Below are 16,010 nucleotides of genomic sequence, written 5' to 3'. Positions count from 1 at the left end.
GAAACTGGCCCAGTTTCCGTAGCGACGTCCAAGATGTCTCGCAAGGCGAACCGGTCCGAAGAGTTGCACCCCTTGACGGAGTACCACGCCCGAAGGGACGCAACCAAGCAAGGGAATGGTGCCAATGGCAGCCCTTTGACACGGCCTTCGCCTCAAAATTCTCATCGGAATGGACAGCTGCCTTGTAAGTATAGGCCTGTATGTTGTTTGTCAAGTCAAAGATTTATTTTAGGAGATTGATTTGAGGGTACATGAAAACGAAACCAAAACAACAAACATAAAAACAAACAAGACAATATAAGAAACATTGCATTTTAGTGTTGTGGGGATGGTGTGTGTGTGTGTGTGTGTGTGTGTGTGTGTGTGTGTGTGTGTGTGTTATATTCCAGAAGGTAACTCATCCATAACATGACTTTTTTCGAAACTTTATTAAAAACATTGAAGGTTAATTATTTACAATAGGGAGTGCGTCACAGATTTGGTGTCATGACATTCGTAAGTTCAGCCCTTTGGGTGTGAAACCAACCTTCAAGGTCCGTTAAAAAAATCTCATCCTTCTCTTCGACCAGATCAGAGTGAGATGCCTCAATTTACGTAATATAAACACTCTGATGAAAACGATAGAGTCCTCAAGTAGTAGACGCGGATTGTTGCTAATAATAGCCTATGGATCTGCCATAAATGCCCTTACGTTATACTTAAAGGCACAGTAAGCCTCCCGTAAACCATCACAGAGCTCCCCGAGCATCTACATACAGTACAAGCATACTTCCATTTGAACTCTCACCGAACGGGAACATCCTGGCTGCTTTCTGTCGAGCGTGAGAAATTTTCAAAGAATTTATTTTCGTGGACTTGGTCCTCTACAACAATGGCGCCTCGTTTTGGTGCTGGACGGCTGTTATGAATATTCAATACCGGAAATCACGCCCGGACAGAAAGCCTCCCGTAAACCATCACAGATACTGTCAGGCTTTTACACACAGTACAAACACCCTTCCATTTGAACGCTCACCAAACGGGAACATCCCAGGTGCCCTACGTAAAGAGCGAGCAATTTTTAAAGAATTAATTTTGCAGATTGTCTCGAACACTTTTTGGACCCATCCTGAACTCAGGTCAAAAATGAGTTACTTCCCTTCGGGTCTCATTCTATCGATGTAAACTGGCGATAGCCGTGGATCGATGATTATCAGAATGTTTTTGGACCGTGGTGCGTTTTTGCGCTAAACCTAACTTTTAAAATCTAAATAATAAATTGACAGCTTGTTACACAAACATTCTTTAATCTTTTTTCATCAAGACAAGTTCAGTACAATTCGAAGTGGTGAAAGTTTGAAAAAAGAAAAGCCCGGAAGCAGGGTCACGCAAGGGTCGTAGCAGACGACGGTTTATGCATATCGCCGTTCCTCTCAACAGTCAAAAGCCATCGCTAGAGTTCTTGTGAACCACAGCTGTTTGTTTCGTGCATAAAAACGTGCTATTGTAGATAAGCTCACATCGAGTCGCATTCAAATTACTAACTGACGACTACATTGTGAAAAAGGGAAACTGGATCACACGGGTTCACGATGGCTCAGGGGTAAGATAAACCACGCAAAAATAAATTCTTTGAAAATTGTTCGCTCTTTACGGAGGGCACCTAGGATGTTCTCAATCGGTGAGTGTTTAAATGAAAGGGCTTTTGTACTGTGTGTAAAAGCCTGACCGTATCTGTGATGGTTTACGGGAGGCTTACTGTGCCTTTATAGGTACTTATCCCATGACCTACTTCTTTCGCCAGAAGCTCGGGAATACCCAAAAATGATCTCCTTTGGAAAATATCTCAGCTATTCTGGACTCGGAAGAGTTTAGCCTATCTATCTCTGCATGACCCTGACAGGTCTCTTTTCTTGAAAGTCATAAACAGGGTTAACAGGGATTTGTATTGGGAGATGATTGCTCATCAGAGCGACCACACATGCCCGATTAGCCTGCTGTTTTATATATTCCATTCTTTCTCGCAAATTACTCCCGACACATCATGCCATTGTGAGAAAGGTGCAGTGGTAAAAGAATAAAGAGAAAAAAAGAGACAAGAATTGCTGACTTTTGTTCCAGCCACTCACAAAATGCCAACGCCCTTTCAGAATGGTGCAAACTGCATCAACTTGTGTGACCCCCTTTATTGTTGTTGTGCTAGTTTGGTTTAATTTTTTCTGCTGCTCGTTTCTTTGTGTTATGTTTTGATTTCCAAAGAGGCTTACGCTCACAAGTTCTCTCTCTCTCTCTCTCTCTCTCTCTCTCCCCCCCCCCCCCCAGTTTTATTCACAAGAGCCGATTTTTTTTTTTTTTGGGGGGGGGGGGCATAATTACATCTCTTTTTCTCTCTCTCTCTCTCTCTCTCTCTCTCTCTCTCTCTCTCTCTCTCTCTCTCTCTCTCTCTCTCCCCCTCTCTCTCTCTCTCTTCGATCCCCTCTCTCTCTCCCCCCCCTCTCTCTCTCCCCCCCTCTCTCTCCCCCTCTCTCTCCCCCACCCTCTCTCTCTGTCTGTCTCTCTCTATCGCTCGCTCTCTCTGTCTCTCTGTATATGTATCTCTGTCTCTCTGTATATGTCTCTCTGTCTCTGTCTCTGTCTCTGTCTCTCTCTCTCTCTCTCTCTCTCTCTCTCTCTCTCTCTCTCTCTCTCTCTCTCTTCTCTCTCTCTCGTAGAAACCGTAATGGGGTAAGTTATCACATCGTTTGCAGGGAATCTGAAATATATTTCTGTAGCATCATGACTTTCAGACAAACGTGTGCATTGTCATTTGCACCTGTTACAAGCATCCATACAGTAAGGGGGTTGCCCCACGAGATGTCACTTCAGTCTGTCTCTCTTCCCATTTACCCCTGCCACACACACACACTGACACACACATACACACACACACACACACACACACACACACACACACACACACACACACACTGACACACACATACACACACACACACACACACACACACACACAGTCTGAATCGTTTAGCACCGTAAATCAGACCCATTGTTTTTACCATAACCTTATCATCTCTTTCGTGAATTTTTAAGTTCTTCTGACGTCAGAATATTGGGATTATGATTTTTACGAGCACTAAGCATCTTATCCCTTCAATAGCATCTGATAATATTATGTCTTTGAATGTAAGTGTTGCTTCACGTCTCTTCTCAGGCAATACATACAGGACGTTGTTAATATCTCGTTTTGTTTGTTTGGAAGTACGATGTACATACGCACTAAAGCATCACTTAATCAGTCTGTTCGTAGTCGCGCACGACGTGCTTTAACCGTCATATAAGACAGTATTCAAAAGACGACATCCGTTGACAGCGACTTTGAATTAAACGTCACCGTATGATTAATGTCAACCCATTCATCGTCACCCTGCATATCTGGCGAGGCTTTTATGCCGAGCAAATAAATGTTACCATTGGCCTATCTTGAATGCTTAACTTTGAGGCTATGCATTCAGTTATTTATGCTGAGATATTAAAAGCGTTATTGCTGGCTTATCTTGACTTCTTCTACCTGTACACTATAGTATACACCCAGTATTGTATACAGAGAAAATAAGTGTTAGGCTACCGGCACGGTTGGCCTAGTGGTAAGGCGTCCGCCCCATGATCGGGAGGTCGTGGGTTCGAACCCCGGCCGGGTCATACCTAAGACTTTAAAATTGGCAACCTAGTGGCTGCTCCGTCTGGCGTCTGGCATTATGGGGTTAGTGCTATGCCTGGTTGGTCCGGTGTCAGAATAATGTGACTGGGTGAGACACGAAGCCTGTGCTGCGACTTCTGTCTTGTGTGTGGCGCACGTTATATGTCAAAGCAGCACCGCCCTGATGGTGATATGGCCCGTCGTGGTCGGCTGGGCGTTAAGCAAACAAACAAAAAGTGTCAGGCTACCTTAAAAGCACACTCCTTCTCGTGATGATAGTTTTGTTTATTAGAAAAGAACGTTCCTCCACTTGGTCACATACTTCTTTTTCTTCGTTCATGGGCTTAGACTCCCACGTTCACTCATTATTTTAGCACGAGTGGATTTTTACGTGTATGACCGTTTTTACCCCGCCATTCAGGCAGCATACGCCGATTTCGGGGGAGGAATGCTGGGTATTTTCGTGTTTCTATAACCCACCGAACTCTGACATGGATTATAGGATCTTTTCCGTGCGCACTTGGTCTTGTGCTTGCGTGCACATACGAAGGGGGTTAAGTCACAAGCAGGTCTGCACATAAGTTGACCTGGGAGATCGGAAAAATCTTCACTCTTAACCCACCAGGCGGCAGCGACCGGGATTCGAACTCACGATTAGGAGGCCGATTTCTTACCACCACGCCACTGCGCCCGTCAAGGGACACATACCAAAATCCAACATAATGATTGCTTCCTGGTTGATGATAAAATGGTTTATTTAACGTCACTCTGTAAAAACATTGTCGACATTTGTTTTAGATTAAAATCACACACAGGCGCGCACACAAACTTTCCCTTTATGTACAGTGGTTCACCAGAGATACTTGGATATAAAATGGGATTCTTAAAATATTCTGATAAAAATATAAAGTAGCTATGAAAAGCAATGGCGTTAGTTGCAGTAATATCTCTTCATATCCAGGGACCAAGTGGGTGCGTGTGCACAAGTCCAGCGATAAGTTTGGGACCTTGCCACCCAAGGTCTTTATTAAAACTTAAAAGATAGCTTAATTTTTCATTTGGGGTATTTGGCAGGATATTTCTGTTCGAGTTTATAAACTGAGTCAGGGGTTGAAAGTGGCACGAGTTCAAATCACACTCCAAAGTCAAATGATCGAGCAATGCTGAAGTCGGATTGACAGGTGCATTTAAGCTGTAGAAATTGGTAGTTCCCAGCTTCTGTCCTTAGGCGGTTTTAATCCTTTTTATTACACGTGGGCATGCATTATAGGTGTTCATCTGTTTTGATGGGGCTTCCTGAATGAGCCAGCCAGAACTTATTGCATGCTTCCTGGGCAGAGTGGGAATGTTTTGATGAATTAATGTCGCAGATTGCCACTGGTGTCCTTTTAAGAAATTAACTCATCAAAACAATTCCCGCTCTCCACAGAAAACACCCAGAATGTTGATTTTTGGGAAATGTGCAGGTGTAGAAATGGCGTTAACTCGTGTACAACCCTAACAGATCTGAGATGGTGAGTCAAATCATTCACACAGGGAGGACTGTGCCTTTAACTCAAGTTGAATGCTTTGCATTGGCGCGAAACATCCAGTCTTTCTGCTCTCCTTTCACCATCGGCAGGAAAGAAGTTCCCGACTGCTGCTTGCAAAAGAACAGATTCGATTCATGATTCAACTTATCTCTACCCCCCGTTTTTGTTTTCGTCACCCGCGTTTTCGTCGTGTCCGCGACAACCGCCTCATTGATTCTTTCACGCTCGATTATCTCCCTTCCCTTTTTACATTTAGTCAAGTTTTGACTAAATGTTTTAACGTAGAGGGGGGAATCGAGACGAGGGTCGTGGTGTATGTGCGTGTGTGTGTCTGTCTGTCTGTCTGTCTGTCTGTGTGTGTGTGTGTGTAGAGCGATTCAGACTAAACTACTGGACCGATCTTTATGAAATTTGACATGAGAGTTCCTGGGTATGAAATCCTCAGACGTTTTTTTCATTTTTTTGATAAATGTCTTTGATGACGTCATATCCGGCTTTTCGTGAAAGTTGAGGCGGCACTGTCACGCCCTCATTTTTCAACCAAATTGGTTGAAATTTTGGTCAAGTACTCTTCGACGAAGCCCGGACTTCGGTATTGCATTTCAGCTTGGTGGCTTAAAAATTAATTAATGACTTTGGTCATTAAAAATCTGAAAATTGTAAAAAAATAAATATTGTTATAAAACGATCCAAATTTACGTTCATCTTATTTGTCATCATTTTCTGATTCCAAAAACTTATAAATATGTTATATTTGGATTAAAAACAAGCTCTGAAAATTAAATATATAAAAATTATGATCAAAATTAATTTTCGAAATCAATTTAAAAACACTTTCATCTTATTCCTTGTCGGTTCCTGATTCCAAAAACATATAGATATGATATGTTTGGATTGAAAACACGCTCAGAAAGTTAAAACGAAGTGAGGTACAGAAAAGCGTGCTATCCTTCTCAGCGCAACTACTACCCCGCTCTTCTTGTCAATTTCACTGCCTTTGCCATGAGCGGTGGACTGACGATGCTACGAGTATACGGTCTTGCTGCGTTGCATTGCGTTCAGTTTCATTCTGTGAGTTCGACAGCTACTTGACTAAATGTTGTATTTTCGCCTTACGCTACTTGTTTCTTCTTTTCCTTTTTCTTCTCCCCACGCAAAACGCATTTCCATGAGTGTCTACACCTGGGTGCAAAACTACTGGAGTGGAAAGTGCAGTTCTCCTGCGAGGAATTTTTTTTTCAAGTTGTAGTTGCACAAGCGTTCAGGTCGGATTCAGCCGCGGACACTATTAGAAGGCAGTCTATTTTTGACAGCAGGACACTGTCGCGGGTGGTGTAAGGCTTTTGTGTGTGTTAGCGTTGGTGTTGAAAGTTCTTTTTCATTTTCGATGCAGCCAGCTCTGTCGCTGCTACAGGTGGAAGAACGTGTCATTGCTGCAGAAATCAATACTTTTAAGTCAATGCGATGACGCTGTGTGCCAAAAATACAGACATTTGTTGATAGAGTGAAGAGTTGCTGTTCATTCGAGCAAGTGTTATGCTGATCGGCCTTCATCGCACTATGGCTTGGATTTCTGTTTTGACTTTTGTGAACTAGCAATGGACTGCCAACTGGGTTCTGTGCTAGTTAATTCCTAAAAGTGTTACTTTGTTTCTCCGGATTCACTTACCACACCTGCATTGGGATTGAAACCTGGCAGACCTCAGGTTGTTTTTTCACCAGGAACAGTTTATTGGCTTAGCGCAGAGGCTGTGCATTAAATGAATGTTCACATTCAATTTCAGCCGACCACTCGACGGATTACATTGCCAACGCATATCGATAGTGATCGCAATTATTTCTTTCCCAGCAAGAGTATATATATGCATGGGCTGGGGTTCTGTGCATCGAATGAAGGTTGACCGCATCAGTTTCGATTGCGAACATTGGTGATCATAATTGTGTGTGTATGATTGGTGCATGAAACCTGCATCGGATTTGTTTTGTCTTGGAGCTGTCAGTGGCTATTATTTAACCAGAAGTTGAGGTTTAATTCTTCCGGACTTTGTGCATGTGGTGTTTGGGTTGCAAACACAGACCGTGTGCTTCTGTGCTTAAAATTAATATTGAACTTGAGCTTCCCTTTGTAAGGTGAAATACAGAAGTCTGGCTCAAGGCGAATTCAGTAGACGAAGGTCCCATCTGTGTCTCTCAGTGGTTATTGTAGCAAAGTCCGTTTGAGAAGAGAGAAACTGACTGACAGATCATCGTCAGTTGGTTAAGTCAAGCAGATTGACAGATTCTTGAAATTGTGCAGAGCCTGCAGTTCAGCTGACGTTGAACTTTGTGTGTGTCTGTGCTATATATTGTTTGATTGCCAGCATAAAGTGTCTTGACTTTGTATTACTGGGAGCAGATTGTTCAACAAGCCGTACGATTTTCCTCGTCTGAAGATTGAGTTTTAAAGTGTCCTCTATTTCCTTACCTGCTTCGATTGCCAACACACAGTGATGGATTAAGCTATACCATTTGCACCTTCATTGCTATTGTTTTTCACCTGGAGGAACGTGGAATCTGCAAGAGGTGTAGATAAGCTTGTTGGGGTTGTTTTTTCTCTCCAGTGGTGGAAGTAAGCTTCACTTCAGCTAGCGTTTTCCACGCGAGCGGCAGTTTTAATGTGTACAGTACTGTAGGTGTGAGTGTGTGGACATTTAGCAGCGTGGAGCTGTCACTGACACAATGGATAGGGTACACGTGTATACACCGGGGGAGGAGGACGGTCCTCTCAACGCATACGAGGTCCCCAAACCATACCCGTCACCCTTATGTAAGTGAAAGGAGTTATTTTGTGTGATGCGTCAGGCGTTTTTGTTTTGTTTCGGTGTGTGTGTGTGTGTGTGTGTGTGTATGTGTGTGTGTGTGTGTGTGTGTGTGTGTGTGTGTGTGTGTGTGTGTGTGTAAGAGAGAGAGAGAGAGACAGAGAGAGAGAGACAGAGAGAGAGAGAGAGAGTTGTACAAACTTTGTCTAGTGGGTTTTTTCAATGACTGGAGGCGGATTTTGAACACGCTATTACATCTCTGTCGCAAAAATGTATGCGCTCATTTATACTCTTTCATCCACGACGTGCTCCTGAAGGCGTATGAGGCCTCAAAATATGACTGTGTGGAAATTCCACAGCTCAAAATCCTATATTTAAGCTGGTTTGTTCTCATTGTGAATCAAGGAAATATTCATTATTATGTTTCCTACGATTAGGGGGCGAATCGGAAACTTTTTTGTGTGTAAACCCGTACATCTGAAGTTTTGTCATTACAATGGTGGTGAAATTCTTCCGTTGGGAAGTTAAAAATACATATCCTTCCCGTTTCCACTTAGACACATACCAAAGATCACTTGCCTGGCTGCTTCATGTGCAGCAGAGTGAGATTTTTTTTGCAGAAATTTGGTTTAAACAGTGTTTATTCAACAATTCATAGATAATTCAACATAATACATGTATGTTAAGGATCAGCAACAAGCTCAAGCTTATGGTGGTGACCGTTTGCGGAAATTTCGCAGGTGAAAATGGATGTATTTACACCCCCGGAATAGGGGTGTGTATAGGATTCGGTCGATGTGTTTGTTTGTGTGTTTGTGTGTTTGTGTTCGCATATAGATCTCAAGAATGAACGGACCGATCGTCACCAAACTTGGTGAACAGGTTCTATACATTCCTGAGACGGTCCGTACAAAAATTGGGACCAGTCAAACACACGGGTAGGGAGTTATTGGTGGATTAAGATTCTACAAGGACTTATAGAGGGACATATTAATGGTCAAAGGGAAATAACCTTCTCAGTTGGTGGCAGTGAGAATGGTAAGGACGGGGGTGTTTTTCCTACCTCGGAGGAATTTCTTGTTTGAAAATAATCCTTGGGAAAAAAAAGCCTAGCTCGGCTTAAAATACAATCATGCTGTAGCTTGTTTGGTATGCATTCAAGTAGGAGGATGCTCGTTTCACATACCTTTTTTTTCTGCGTTCGTGGGCTGAAACTCCCACGTACACCCGTGTTTTTGCACGAGTGAAATTTTACGTGTATGACCGTTTTTACCCCGCCATACGCCGCTTTCGGAGGAAGCATGCTGGGTATTTTCGTGTTTCTATAACCCACCGAACTCTGACATGGCTTACAGGATCTTTTCCGTGCGCACTTGGTCTTGTGCTTGCGTGTACACACGAAGGGGGATAAGCCACTAGCAGGTCTGCACATAAGTTGACCTGGGAGATTGGAAAAATCTCCACACTTAACCCACCAGGCGGCCGCGGCCGGGATTCGAACCCTCGACCTTCCGACTGATTAAGAGGCCGACGTCTTACCACCCCGCCACAGCGCCCGTCGATTTCACATACATTGACAAGACTTGACGGATCAATTGGGACGAACAACACATTGTCTACACAGGGAAGGGGGGGAGGGGAGGGTGGGGGGGGGGGGGGAGGGAGTTCGCAAAGAAGTTTGTTTTTTCTCACCGACAGTTCTTTTTCAAATCGTTCACAAAGCCATCAAGTGTGGAATTTGAGTTTGAATGCCAAAACAGCACGAAGAAATTGCCTTCATGGAACAAAGTGCGTTAAACATAGTTATGTCCACCAAAACGTTAAAGTAAAAGGCACAATTCTTTCCATGGAAGCGATTCGACTGACCATTTAAAATCAGACAGGGCAGACATCCTTGTGTTCTTATCCGATGTAAAAGTCTGGACAAATAGTAAGGACAACTGTTTTCACATGAAAGACTGAGCCTTCAAGAATTTGCATAAGTCGACAATGAAAGTTGTGGACAATTACTTCGCTGAAATTGATTTGCATTGATAATTCATAGTATTACGTACGTGATGACGGCGACAAAATAAATTGAGCATGTAAATTAACCATTCTAGCCAGTCTTTACATTTTTTTTTAACAGAGGGGGGGGGGGGGGGCTTGTCTTAACTGGGGTTATGTATATATTCGCTAGCAGCTCAGCAATGCGAACGTCATTGTAATGCAGAGCGCACACGATTTACATGACAGGCCTTGTCCAAAGCAAGGTATACATGTACAAAAAGAAAGTACCGTAAACTACCTTGTAAACGCCCACCCCCTACTTTAGATCAAAAACTGTGTATAGGGTATAGTACCTAGTAAACGCCCATCCCCTACATTTGTTCCAAAAGTGTAAAACAAAACAACAAAAAAACACGCAGTTTCTTGTTGATTCTAATCCTATTCACAAAATACAGAGATATCATTCCAGTGAATAATGACAAGATGCTGCAATGCAGTCTTACCGTTGAGTTCATAATTTGCCACCACAGTCTCTGGTTAATCATGCCACAAGGAGACAAAAATTTGATAGACTCATCTCGACCTTGGGGGATTTAAAACGATCGAGTGAACTGAATGGTTTTTTTGTTGTTGTAATACGCCGCTGTGTCACATTCTTACACGTATCTTACCTGATTTTGCTAGATGACTTGAATCAGCACAAATGAACTGAATACAATTTTGATATTTCAGTGTATGCAAGGTTATGATTTTTGTTCCGACTCATGCGCTGCTGCTCACAACGCTGGATATTCGAAGCCGATCTTGAGTCATCATTGCTATTTGCGATATGTTGGCATTTGTTCTAAAACTATGACACAAAAGGGATTGTTGTGGCTCGTTTCCATGTTCCATTAATTCTCACAGGTGATCAAATACCGTTATTTCTCACGAGAAACCGATTCTGCACAGGGTACAGTACCTTGTAAACGCCCACCCCCTACTTTTGAGTGAACTTGGTCTATAAGGGGGGTGGGCGTATACAAGGCAGTTTACGGTATGTGCTTGTGATTTTTAAAATTTTATTTTGCGATTTCAATGCGCGCACACGGAAAGCTCTTCGGGTTGATTTTGTTTGTTTGCTTAACGCCCAGCCGACCACGAAGGGCCATATCAGGGCGGTGCTGCTTTGACATATAACGTGCGCCACACACAAGACAGAAGTCGCAGCACAGGCTTCATGTCTCACCCAGTCACATTATTCTGACACCGGTGTAACACAAAATTCTTACTCCACGAAATATTTACTCCGGATTAAATATTTCGTACGAAATTCTTACTCTGAGTACACCTTTCGTACGAGAAAAGAACTCCCCAAGGCACGAAAAAATTACTCCCTCCACGAAATTTTGACTCCACGTGGGCAGTAAATTGCTCGTGTTAGGGTGGAATAATTTTAATTTTTATTTGTTATTTATTCGTCAGGGGAGTAACATTTTCGACCGAAATGTGACTCGGAACACACCTGTTGTGGGGAGTAATTTTCTCGTGTTATGGGGGAGTAAGTTTTTCGTGAAGGGAGTACAATTTTTGTACGAAATTTTTACTCCGGAGTAAAAAATCTCGTGGGAGTAATTTTCTCGTGTTACACCGGACCAACCAGCACTAACCCCATAATGCCAGACGCCAGGCGGAGCAGCCACTAGATTGTCAATTTTAAAGTCTTAGGTATGACCCGGCCGGGGTTTGAACCCACGACCTCCCGATCACGGGGCTGACGCCTTACCACTAGGCCAACCCATCTTGAACACGCGGCCAGTACAACTGGCCTTGACACGGAACGATTCAAGGGGGGCAATCTCAAGTCATCTGAAAGAGGGAAATCCAAACGCAATCCGCCTTGTTCGATTTTATGGGCTTGGACGATAGAGAAAAATAAGAAAAGCAAAAGCTGGAGTCCAGTATGAACGAAACTGCTATCAAGAACGCAGAATTGATTTTTTCTGAGTTTTTTTTTAGCCGTAAGCGCCATGTTTATCGGAGCAGGAAACTCTTCCAGAGTGAGGCCCCTTTGTTGGTTTCACTGCGGTGAACAGCAGTTATGAGAAATTCGAAATGAGAAATGGCGCTTACGGCTAAAATAAAAACTCAGAAAAAATCAATTCTGCATTCTTGATAGCAGTTTCGTCCAGACTGGACTCCAGCTTTTGCTTTTCTTATTTTTCTCTATCGTCCAAGCCCATAAAATCGAACAAGGCGGATTGCGTTTGGATTTCCCTCTTTCAGATGACTTGAGATTGCCCCCCTTGAATCGTTCCGTGTCAAGGCCAGTTGTAATGGCCGCGTGTTCAAGATGTAGGCCAACCGTGCCGGTACTGGAATTAAACCCTCAATGAGATACCGGAAGCACAGATAAGGTCGCTGTGATTCATAGCTCTGTTCGCTAAAGTGCGTTTCTGTTGTTTATTTTCGCCCAGAAAAATGTATTGTATGTGAGAGAAAAAAAATCACTACCTTGACTGCAGTGATTGCGTGCTTATCTACTTCCATATCTTGTTGTAACTGTTTGGGGAATTGAAAGGTTATTTTGTGAGTGAAGTATGCACTTCAAATCTGATACTTTTTGGCAAATATGTTTTTTTCATATTTATATCTTTAAAAAACCCAAATTCTATCAAGCTATGATTTTTTCTTACGGTGTGCTATTACCACTTGGAAGTTTAAATGGGGGCTTTATGTTAGTTTTTAATATCGTCAGATAGCAATTAGCCCTTGGACGAAATCGAGATGCGTATCATTCTGTGTGTGTGTGTGTGTGTGTGTGTGTGTGTGTGTGTGTGTGTGTGTGTGTGTGTGTGTGTGTGTGTGTGTCTCCCTCCCTTTTTCTCTTTCTCTCTTTCTCTCTCTCTCTCTCTCTCTCCCCCTCTCTCTCTCTCCCTCTCTCTCCCTCTCTCTCTCTCTCTCTCTATCTCTCTTGGCTCCAGATGTGGCGTGCCTTGAACTAAACTGAATAAGCACAATCTCCATTCTGCAACCACGCTGAGTTTGCGCAATGTTACGGTCATGCACAGGCACAGATATGTGTCTCTCCGGACAGATGCCATGTATAATTGAGCGAGGAAAACAACAGGGACCGCCATAACTGCCAACCCTCCCTGAAATCGATAATGATCAGATTCTCACTAAAAGCCATCATTATCTCCTTGGAGACAAGAGTGCTGTGTGTGTGTGTGTGTAAGTGTGGGTGTGTGTATGTATGTGTGGGTGTGTGTGTGTGCGTGTGTGTGTGTGCAGTGTGGGTGTGTGTGTGTGGGTGTGCGTGCGTGTGCGAGTCATTAGCTCAAGCTCTCATGCATAGTTGAAATTATTATTTAGTTTAAACTGAAAAGTCATCGGTGAGTGCATGACTTTGTGGTGTGCGTGAGTGAGCACACACGTTATTGCTTACGCAAGAATTGATCCGAGGCATGGTTGAGTGGTGAGCATAGGCCTCATTTTTGCGTAATATCGGTTCAATATACGGGTGGTGTTTAATGAAGCACGAAGGATCCTTCCGTAACAGGCGTTTATCGACTGATATTACTGGAAGAAACACTTCAGGGCTAGCTTTTGCTTCTATGATATTGTCGAAGGATACGTGAGGAGGAGACGGGCGCGCGCTGGCGGTGTGTGTCTGTTTGTGTGTGTATGTGTGTGTGTGTGTGTGTGTGTGTGTGTGTGTGTGTGTGTGTGTGTGTGTGTGTGTGTGTGTGTGTTCGCGCGTGTATGTGTGTGTTCCTGTGTGTGCGTGCGTGTATGTGTGTATGTGCGTGCGAATGTAGTTTTTAATCCGAAACACTCTGGACGAGGGAGGGGCGAACTAATGATGCAGGGTTTGGTCAGAATTTAAGAACAGTGTCCCAATTTCACAAACACAGCTGCAAAGTATAAGTTTTGCAGACGGAGAACTATAACTCAGTCTACTAGTCAGTGATAGAGAAGCTTCATGTGAGGACGGTGGGCGTCTCATCATATCTTATGCTGATAGTAACCATTAAAACAAATTAACCCTTACTCCTCTCCTTAAGTGGGAGCAAGGGACCCACTGTTGACTCCGGTCAGTAGTTTAGAGATACGTGTATTAATATCATATTCCCAGGCTGAAGGCTACAGTTGACCTCCCCCCCCACCCCCCCCCGTTTAAGGACCCCCCCCCCCCCCACACACACACACACCTTTATGACCTTGGTTTTCCAGACTGTCTGTAAATCTCAGGCTCCCTCCCTTTAAAAGTCCTACATTTTCTCACAATTTTGGAAGTCTCAGAAAGAGGGGTCGACTAGACAAAGCTCAGGGAGCTGAATTTGTTACCCGAGGCTCTGCACTGTTCAACTTTAGCTGACCCAGTGGGCAAGTTAATCTTGGCTCTACTCGCCGTGAGGAGCGAATAAAAACTGCTTTGAGTAACGCCCCAACCCATTGGCATGTCGTTGTGTGTGTGTGTGTGTGGTGTGTGTGTGTGTGCGCGCGTGTCTGCCTGCCTGCGAGGGAAAGTGCGTGCATGTGTGTGTGTGAGAGAGAGAGAGAGAGAGAGAGAGAGAGAGAGAGAGAGAGAGAGAGAGAGAGAGAGAGAGAGAGAGAGAGTGCACTCCACAGTCTGTGTGTTCGTGTGTGTATGGGGGGGGGGGGGGGGGGCAGTTTGTGTTACATTTGTGTGCAATGTTTACAGAGGAATTGTGTGTTTCTCAAATAGATACTTCAATCTTCAAAGTTACTGATGAATATAGAAGCAGCAAATAAGAAGACTGTCCAGTATTCACTGTGCCTTTGGTGACACTGGGTGTCACTTGGCAGTTTCCTCTCGCTCATTCTGTCTTGTAAAGTAAAGTTTTGTACAGAAAGCAACATTTTATCTCAGTTGAACAGAATTCAAACTTGACAGCATAATTTTTGTATTAACTTGTTTGTGTTCCATAGTCTTTTAATTTTTTTCTGGTTCATTTTTTTCTTCTTCTCATTTTCATTTTTACATTTAGTCAAGTTTTGACTAAATGCGTAGAGGGGGGAATCGAGACGAGGGTGTGGTGTACGTATGTGTGTGTGTGTGTAGAGCGATTCAGAGAAAACTACTGGACCGATCTTCATGAAATTTGACATGAGAGATCCTGAGTATGGTATCTCCAGACGTTTTTTTCATTGTTTTGATAAATGTCTTTGATGACGTCATATCCGGCTTTTCGTGAAAGTTGAGGCGGCACTGTCACGCTCTCATTTTTTAACCAAATTGGTTTGAAATTTTGGTCAAGTAATCTTCGACGAAGCCCGGACTTTGGTATTGCATTTCAGCTTGGAGGCTTAAAAATTAATTAATGAGTTTGCTCATTAAAGTTGTCATTAAAATCGATTTTTCGCAAACAGATTTAAAATTGATTGCATCGTATTCTTCATCACATTCTGAATCTAAAAATATATACATATGTTATGTTTACTCTTAAAATGTGATCACAATTAACGAAAATAGATTAATTAGTCTTACAATTAAAATTTAAGAAATCGATCCAAACATGATTTCATCTTATTCTTTATTATTTCCTGATTCCAAAAACATATAGATATGATAGGTTGTATTCAAAGCTCAGAAAGTTAACAAGAATACAGAAAAGCGCGCTTTCCTGCTTAGCACAATACGCTACCGCGCTAATCTGGCGTGTCAATATCACTACGTTTTGCACGTGGGAGTTGAGCGATTTTCTTCATGCGGGGATTGACGAAGCTGTACTGTCTTGGTGAAAAACTACAGTGCGTTCAGTTCCATCCCGTGAGTTCGACAGCTTGACTAAATGTAGTAATTTCGCTGGGAAATTCGGGTCGCTTCCTTCCAGTGGAAAGCTTGCAGTAACAGAGTCGCGCTACCCAGGTGTATGCGTGTTTAGGTGTAATCATCCACCTGCACTTATGGCAGAATGACCGAGGTCTTTTACGTGCCTCAGTGGTGACACGGGGGTGGAACATGGATACCATCTCTGAGTCTGCACATAAAGTTGACACGTGTCCGTCCCT

At 43.2% G+C, this 16,010-nt stretch overlaps 1 protein-coding gene across 1 annotated transcript in view; it reads left to right on the top strand.

Moving 5' to 3' along the window:
- Nucleotides 1-6,565: 6,565 nt before the first annotated feature.
- LOC138982552 (equilibrative nucleoside transporter 1-like) overlaps nt 6,566-16,010 on the top strand; it is a 29,353-nt gene continuing 19,908 nt past the window's right edge. Inside the window, exon 1 of the mRNA XM_070355866.1 lies at nt 6,566-8,011. Within this exon, the coding sequence (XP_070211967.1) occupies nt 7,924-8,011 (88 nt within the window). The 5' untranslated portion in view covers nt 6,566-7,923. The remainder of the gene's footprint in view (nt 8,012-16,010) is intronic.

The sequence above is a fragment of the Littorina saxatilis genome, linkage group LG12, assembly GCF_037325665.1.
Source record: "Littorina saxatilis isolate snail1 linkage group LG12, US_GU_Lsax_2.0, whole genome shotgun sequence".
NCBI classification, from domain to species: Eukaryota; Metazoa; Mollusca; class Gastropoda; order Littorinimorpha; family Littorinidae; genus Littorina; species Littorina saxatilis.
Note: the sequence above shows the minus strand (reverse complement) of the source record. Positions and strands in the feature narration are given on the sequence as shown.